Source organism: Rhincodon typus, chromosome 19, assembly GCF_021869965.1.
Source record: "Rhincodon typus isolate 14 chromosome 19, sRhiTyp1.1, whole genome shotgun sequence".
Classification (NCBI taxonomy): Eukaryota; Metazoa; Chordata; class Chondrichthyes; order Orectolobiformes; family Rhincodontidae; genus Rhincodon; species Rhincodon typus.
In genome coordinates this window covers 46,232,130-46,240,392 of record NC_063350.1, presented here as the reverse complement: position 1 = coordinate 46,240,392, position 8,263 = coordinate 46,232,130, and the positions used below count along the sequence as shown (strand labels likewise).

General features: G+C 43.9%; 1 protein-coding gene across 1 annotated transcript in view; it reads right to left on the bottom strand.

The window, feature by feature from the left end:
- Window positions 1-201: 201 nt before the first annotated feature.
- LOC109913673 (bactericidal permeability-increasing protein-like) overlaps window positions 202-8,263 on the bottom strand; it is a 46,924-nt gene continuing 38,862 nt past the window's right edge. The window contains exon 16 of the mRNA XM_048608440.1: window positions 202-397. Coding sequence (XP_048464397.1) covers window positions 356-397 — 42 coding nt within the window. The 3' untranslated portion in view covers window positions 202-355. The remainder of the gene's footprint in view (window positions 398-8,263) is intronic.

Here is an 8,263-nt window from a genome sequence, read left to right as displayed (position 1 = left end):
TCAGGGAGTTGTGATCACTATCACCGAAATGCTCTCCCACTGAGAGATCTGACACCTGACCTGGTTCATTGCCAAGCACCAAATCCAATATGGCCTCCCCTCTAGTTGGCCTATCTCCATATTGAGTCAGAAATTCTTTCTGGACACACCTGACATAATAATACAAAGTATTAATTGAAAGAGGCACATTACTAGTCATGGTTTTGCAATGATGCAAAGCTGATTTAATTTGTGTTGTCATTCAGGCGAATCATGTGAGATTATGATAAGATATAAGTAGGTGTTGTCTGTTAACTCTAGATGAATTTGACAGCTTCTCTGCAGTTTGGTTTTCCATTTTGCAGTATTTTGGTTTTCAGTTTCTGTATTTAATATCGGTGGTGATCACTATTAAACCCTGAAAGACAGATAAATAATTAGATTAGAGTTAAGTTCACATTAGCATAACCTAGAGAAATACATGCTGAATGCATTTTGCAGATTTGAAGGTATCGTCTGATGTGGTGGTTGATATATTTTTTCCCTCATTTCCCCAACCAACTTTTAAAATCAGACAGAGTAGACAGAACACACTGTTGCTAGGTCTCTACCATAATTATTTTGTAGCAGCTGTACAGAGTTGCTGTTGGAAGAGTTACACAGGACACTTTAAAAATATCTTCCAGTCCCAATGTGTGAAACTCCTGCTTTTCATTGTGGCAGTTTCTGTCCAGAGCCACAGGGGGACAGGGTTTTGTTTGATGTTTGATGTTTGATACCTCACAGATGGGACCATTCTCGAACATCAGCTCACTCCATTTATCTTTAAACAACATTAATTTGGTTCCTGCAAAATGTAATCTTTTTTAAAGAAATAATCTAAAATTACAAAATAAACTTTAATTACTGTAAACTTTTCTGTTCCAAATTTAACTTTTAACAACTTTAAACGAAAGTAAAAGCAAATTTTATGAACATGTTTTACTGGCTTGGGAGCTTGGTGTTACCAATGCCCTAGCTTGTCCTGAATCTTCTGGAAAACCCCAGATCAGTGCTGCAAGCTACTCGGGAGAAAATTCATAGGGTCATTTTCATTTTCTTTAAACAACTCCATTCATTCGTTGTACAAACAATGGAGATTGAGAAAATGGCATTTCAACAAAGTCAGGATTGGCCAATTGACAAAGATTCTGCTTGCCTTGATGGAGGAAGAGTTTGATATTTTAGATTGTAATGAGAAAATATGAAAAAGGGACATGGCCATTTGGCCCATTCAATAACATTCAACATGATCATGTTTGATGTGATAGTAAAATGTGAGATGGAGCAGTCAAAGATCAAGTGATGTGTCAGGAATGCAATGAACCTGAAACGACAGTCCTAGAGAATGCTCACATGTTGAAGCTGGGAGTTGTGTAGAATGTAAACGTCGTGACAGTTTCCTGGATAGGGAATACACACTGGTAGGTCACTAATAAACTGGTCAATGAGGGAGTGAAATCCTTTCCTCTTCAAAAATCTGACTGGAAGATGCCAGGGAACTGGCAGAGTGTCACATGTTCAGAATCGATGGCCCCTTGTACCTGAGGGAACCCAACAATGGCTGTCAATTCCACAGCTCTGTGGCTCTGTGCTGAATTGTGCAAACTGTAACTGTATTGCTTTCCTGTAAAGGGCATCAATCAACTCACAAATGCACTTGTGTGAATGTCCGTCACATCTCCTTAGCTGAGGTTTGAAAGGAGCTGGCTTGTAGGAAGTTCAATGCCATTGTGATCTTTAACACATCAGAAACAGTCCTGCCTCTCAAGTTGCCTAGCTGTCTGATCTACCTGAAGAAGGGGACAGATGTAGGTGATAATGTCCCTAGTCAGGTAAAGATGTCTCTGACACTGCTCTTCACTTATTTCCAAATAGCTGCACCACCTTCAGTAGACCGTCTCTCAGTGCACAGCTTGATGGCACTGAAGACCCTTGTTCCCCTCTTCAGGCATAGCTACTGCTTTCTGAACCTCTGGATCTGTTGATCTTCTCTTTATCTTCCTCCTTCTTAATCTCAGCAATACTAGTACCACTGTTGGATTAAGTTGATTGCAGAATGTACTGATCTGTGAAGACATTTCAGGAATGCGATGTTGTTTTTTTATTTGAGAGCTGACCCAGTCTAGCTACCCTATGGGCTGGTTGTGTTAGGTGAAAGCCTGCCCTCTAGCCACCTGTGAATTGCGAGATGCACCTTCCATGAGAAGTTGTCCTCTTCCCTATTGTGCCGTGTGCCGGATCTCTGTAGTCTTGATCTTTGCATTGCTTTCCAAGCACGTAGTAAATAGATCGATCTGGCTCAAGGTGGCCTTCATTATCCTTTGTGGTACTGCCCTACAACCTTGCAAGCTACAGACTGCATAATGATTCCAACCACATGGCCTTAACGTTTAGATGCACAGGCTTTGAAAGCTCCTGCATGGCTGCATGAGGAACAAACACCAAACGAACATCAGCACTGTTATCTTGCACAGTTGTCAGAAAGGTAACGTATCTTTAAGACAGCTAGATGATGTCACAACATGTGATGCTCTTGTTTAAAGGTTCTCTGTCCATTCAGTCAGTAAATGAACAGTCACACTAGTACACCGAGTCAGTCAGTCAGTCAGCTCTGTATATAATGTTATACTAATGTAAGTAAGCACAGTACCCAGACTATAGATAGACCTCAATAAGAACTTAAGTCTCTGTGGTGTAGGCTATCAATGCTAATGTTGAAGAAACCACATCACATCAAACACTGCTGGTGACTTTAGGTCCTCTTCTTCTCAGAGTTTAATGAATCACAGAACAGAGTTGGGATGTCAGTGTCAGGAGCTGACAGAGTTTATTCACCTTTATTCTGCTGTGAGTTCTTCCCTTCAGTGCTAAGCCTTTGACTGAGGGCATGCACAATATCAGTTTTCAGGTTCTATTTCAATTCTCTAAGTTAGGTGGTTTGTGCTGTGCAAAAACAAGTATAAACGTATCTCAGCTCACACCTCCTGTTGATCTTTTAAATTCATTCACAGGATGAGCGAGGTGCTAGCTAGGCCAGCATTTATTGTCCATCCCTAATTGCCCAGAGGGCAGTTAAGTATCAACCACATTGCTCTGGACCTTGGGTCATGTGTAGGCCAGACCAGACCAGGTAAGGATGGCAGTTTCCTTCACTTAATATATTAGTGAACCAGATGAACTTTTCCAAAAATCAACAATGATTTTATGGTTATTATTAGACTCTTAGGTCCAGACTTTTCTTAATTGAAATGAAATACCATTACCTGCCATGGCAGGATTCAAGCCCAGGTCCCACAATATTATTTGGGTCTCTGGATTAACAGTCCAGCAATAATACCAATAGGCCATTGCCTTCCCCTAGCGCACATTTGTAATGCACATTATGGGGCAGCACAGCAGCTCAATGGTTAGCACTGCTGCCTAACAGCACCAGGGACCTGGGTTCAATTCCAGCCTTGGGCAACTATGTAGGGTTTCCGCCAACTGTCCAAAGATGTGCAAGTTAGGAGGACTGGGTATGCAAAATTGCCCAGGGATGTCCATGGGAAATATAGGGATAGCATGGGTCTGGGTGGGATGCTCTTTGAAGGCTCGGTGTGGACTTGATGAGCCAAATGGCCTGCTTCTACACTGTAGAGATTCTCTGTAAGGTCTTCTTTTGCAAGATGATTCAGGAGTTGGTGGTTGTAAATTTTCAAAATGACTTTGTTTCCCCTCTCCCCTCCCCTCTACACAACACTTCTCCAGCCCATCAATGTAATGATCTTCTCCTTTCTACTGGCATCCACTGTCTTTCTTCAATCCCCCTTGGTTCTTTCACCTATCTCTCTTGATATTTTTGCTTTTCTCCCTGATCCCATTCTCATCCAGACTCCATGCCCAGCCTTAGCCTTACACCATCCCTTATTTAATTCTCTGTGTCACCTCAGCCCACCTATACCCCATTGTGTTCCCCACCCTGAATTTGTACCTCACACTCTTCCTTGTCGTCCTTATTCCTCGCGTTGTGATACTCCTATTTCTTCCTTGTGCTCCCCAGGATCCTTTCAGTGTCCTGACAACCATGCTCTTTAAATTGTACTCCCTATTTTTCCCTTCTACCTCGCTCAATGTTATCTAAGCCTTTTGAACCGAGGCCCTTTTTGGGTTCAGTCCTGCTTGCCTGCCTCAGTCTAGTTTGATGGCATCATCCAGTATTGCTGCGTTGCTTGGATGGACTTGTTCGCCCAATCATACTTCACCTGTAACCATGTAATTTGCACGAAGGAACAATTTCATTATGACGGAGCTATGTTACCGAAGAAATTTGTATTCACTGGAGTTTGGAGGAAGAGCGTCCACCCCACCAGGTACACACCTCATATATGTTGCTAAATTTGCGAACATAGAACATAGAACATTACAGCGCAGTACAGGCCCTTCGGCCCTCGATGTTGCGCCGACCTGTGAAAACCAATCTGAAGCCCATCTAACCTAAACTATTCCATTATCATCCATATGTTTATCCAATGACCATTTAAATGCCCTTAAAGTGGGCAAGTCTACTATTTTTGCAGGCAGGGCATTCCACGCCCTTACTACTCTCTGAGTAAAGAATGTATTTCCTATTTTTGCCTTAACAAGATTGTATTCATGAATGTAATTCCAACTGGCTGAGGTGTTAATGACTGGAATTATGTTCATGAGTTTAGGCACGTTGGTTTTCCCACCCTCTGCAATAGAGGTTCCTTTCAACCAAGGGTGGGAAAGTTAACCGCCTAAACGTTTCTGAGGGCTTACGGTGAAGAAGGGCAGTGAATCAGAGGGCCACTGAGAGTCATCACAGTGGAATTCCAGGAGACATTGCCACAGTTATCATGACTGTATAGCAGGTCAGACAGAACCTGGTGTCAAGATGTGGTTAAACCTGAAACACTACATTGGTATTTCCGACCTTCCCTCCTCTTCTGACTAAAAAATATATGAGTCTGTGAGGAGGAGTAAAGGTAAAAGTGTAGAAGGAAGCAAGCACTGAGAGAGAGGGCTGTTAGAGTGGAAGTGCTGAGGCCTTTGCTTGAGAGTTTTCGGCGTGAGGAGGCTGAGCAGGGGTACAGGTAAGGGCTCTTAAACTTACTTTCTTTCTGTCTACACTGAAGGCAGTGGGGGTGGCAGTTAGGGCAGTGGCATGCTCCTCTTGCAGGATGTGGAAGATCAGGGAGACTTCCAGTGTCCGTGGTGGCTACACCTGTGAGAAGAACACCTGGTGGCAGCTCCCGACAGACCGCGTTAGGGAACGGGACCTGGAGCTGGATGCACTCAGGATCATCTGGGATGCAGAGAACATCATTGATAAGAGCTATAATGAAGTGGTCACTCCTAAGGTGCAGGCTGCAGGTAGCTGGGTGACCACTAGAAGAGGTAAGGGGGGAAGGCAGATAGTGCAGTGGTCATTCCCTTCAATAGCAGGTATACCATTTTGGATACTGTTGGAGGGATGACCTTTCAGGGTCTACCAGCAGCAGTCGGGTCAGTGGTGCTGTGACCGGCTCTGAAGCACAGAGGGAAAGGTCAGACAGAGCGATTCTGATAGGAGACACAATTGTGAGGGGGTAAGACAGGAGATTCTGTGACAGCAGAAGAGACACCAGGATGGTGTGTTGTCTCCCGGGTGCCAGAGTCAAGGATGTCTCTTGAGCAGCTGCAAAACATTCTGAAGGGGGAGGGTGAACAGCCAGAGGTCAGTGTACACATCGGTACAAATGACATAGATAGACAAAGGGAGGGGTTCCTGTGAAATGAGTATAGGGAGTTAGGTAAGAAGTTAAAAAGCAGGACCTCAAGGGTAGTGATCTCCGGATTATTCCTAGTGCCACGTGCCAATGAGGATAGAAAGAGAAAGATAGCCAGATGAATGCGTGGCGGAGGAGCTGGTGTAAGGGCAGGGTTTTCAGTTCTTGGATCAATGGGATCTCTTCTGGGCAAGGGGTGACTTCTACAAGAGGGACGGGTTGCACTTGAACTTAAGGGGGTCCAATATCCTTGCGGGAAGATTTGCTAGTATTACTTGAAGGGTTTAAACTAGTTTGGCAGGGGGGGTTGGTGACACTCTGAATAAGAGAGGAGCCACCGAGAAGTCAGGGGAAAATACATTAGCTCTCGAGAGCAAGTTTACTATTCAGGATAGGCAGGTGCACAGCAAAGGGAGTGAAAAGAATTCTGGTTTAAAGTGTATTTATTTCAATGTACAAGGCCTGACTGGCAAGGCAGATGAGCTCAGAGCATGGATTGGCTCTGGGGACTGGGATATTATAGCCATAATAGAAACATGGCTGAGAGAAGGGCAGGACTGGTAGCTCAATGTTCCAGGATACAGAAGCTACGGGTGTGACAGAGTACAAGTAAGTGAGGAGGGGGAGTTACCCTTTTGATAAGGGAGGACATAACAACAGTGCTTAGAGAGGGTATTCTTAAGGGGTCATCAAATGGGGCCATATGATTGAACTTAGAAACAAGAAGGGGATGGTCACTCTGTTAGAACTGTGTTATAGACCCCCAAATAGCCAGTGGGTACTAGAGGAGCAGATGTGTAGGGAGATTGCAGATACTTGTAGGAATAATAGAGTAGTATTGGTTGGAGATTTTAATTTCCCCTGTATTGACTGGGCCACCCAGAGTGTAAAACGCCGGGACGGGGTGAAATTTGTCAAATGTGTCCAAGAAAGTTTCCTAAATCAATTTGTAGAGAGCCCTACTCGGGAGGATGCAACACTGGACCTCGTCTTAGGAAACGAGGTCAGGCAAGTGACTGAAGTGCCTGTCGGAGAGCACTTTAGGTCCAGTGATCATAACTGTCTTAATTTTAACATGGTTATGGAAAAAGATAGGACAGATCCACAGGTTAAGGTGCTGAATTGGAGCAGGGCTAATTTTAGGGCCATTAAGCAGGATCTAGCAGTGGTCGATTGGGTGAGTCTGTTTGAAGGAAAAGGAGTGACTGGCAAATGGGAGGCTTTTAAAAGTGTGATATCAAGGGTCCAGTGATAGTATGTTTCTGTCAGGGTAAAGGGAAAGCTGGCAGGTTTAGAGATCCCTGGCTGATGAGGGATATTGAGGCTCTAGTCAGGATAAAGAAGAAGGCATACATTGGTTGTAAGTTATCGGGCTCAAGTGAATCCCGAGATGACTATAAAAAGTGTAGGAGCACACTTAAGAGGGAAATCAGAAGAGCAAAAAGCGGGTCCGAGATGGATCTGGCAGATAAGATTAAAGATAATCCCAAGAGGTTCTATAGCTACATTAGGAGTAAAAGGGTGGCTAGGGAGAGAATGGGTCTTCTTAAAGATCAGCATGGCTGTTTATGTGTGGAGCCACAGGAGATGGGAGAGATTATTAATGAATAGTTCTCCTCAGTATTTATTGAGGAGAGAATCATGGATGCTAAGGAAACAAGGGAAAGAAGTGGGGATGTTTTGGACTGCATACATATTACCAGAGAGGAGGTATTTGCAGCTATAAAGTGCATTAAGATGGATAAATCCCCTGGGCCTGATCAAGTCCATCCTCGGATGTCATGGAAGGGTAAGGAACATTTTTGTTTCGTCTTTAGCCACCGGTGAAGTTCCAAAAAACTGGAGGGTGGCTCATGTTGTTCCATTGTTTAAGAAAGGCAGCAAAGATAAGCCAGGGAACTACAGACCATACAGCCTGATATCAGTGGTAGGCAAGCTATTGGAGAGGACACTGACGGACAGGATCAACCAACATTTTGATAGTCAAGGTCAGATTAGGAATAGTCAGCATGGATTTGTGCATGGGAAATCATGCCTGACAAATCTTTTAGAGTTTTTTGAAGAGGTAACCAAGAAGATAGATGAGGCTAGGGCAGTGGACGCTGTCTACATGGACTTTAGTAAGGACTTTGTCAAGGACCCACACAGCAGGCTAGACATGAGGGTTTGTCGCATGGGATCCAGGGACAGCTAGCAAATTGGATTCAAAACTGGCTCAATGGTAGGAAACAGAGGGTGATGGTTGAAAGTTGTTTATTGGACTGGAGGCCTGTGACTAGTGGTGTGTCACGGGGTCAGTACTGGAGCTTTTGTTATTTGTTATTTAAATAAATGATCTGGATGTGAGCATACAAAGCATGATTAGTAAGTTTGCGGATGATTCAAAATTAGGAGGTATCGTTGATAGTGAGGAAGGTTATCAAAAATTACAGATGGATCTTGATCAAATGGGGAAGTGGGCTGATGACTGGCAA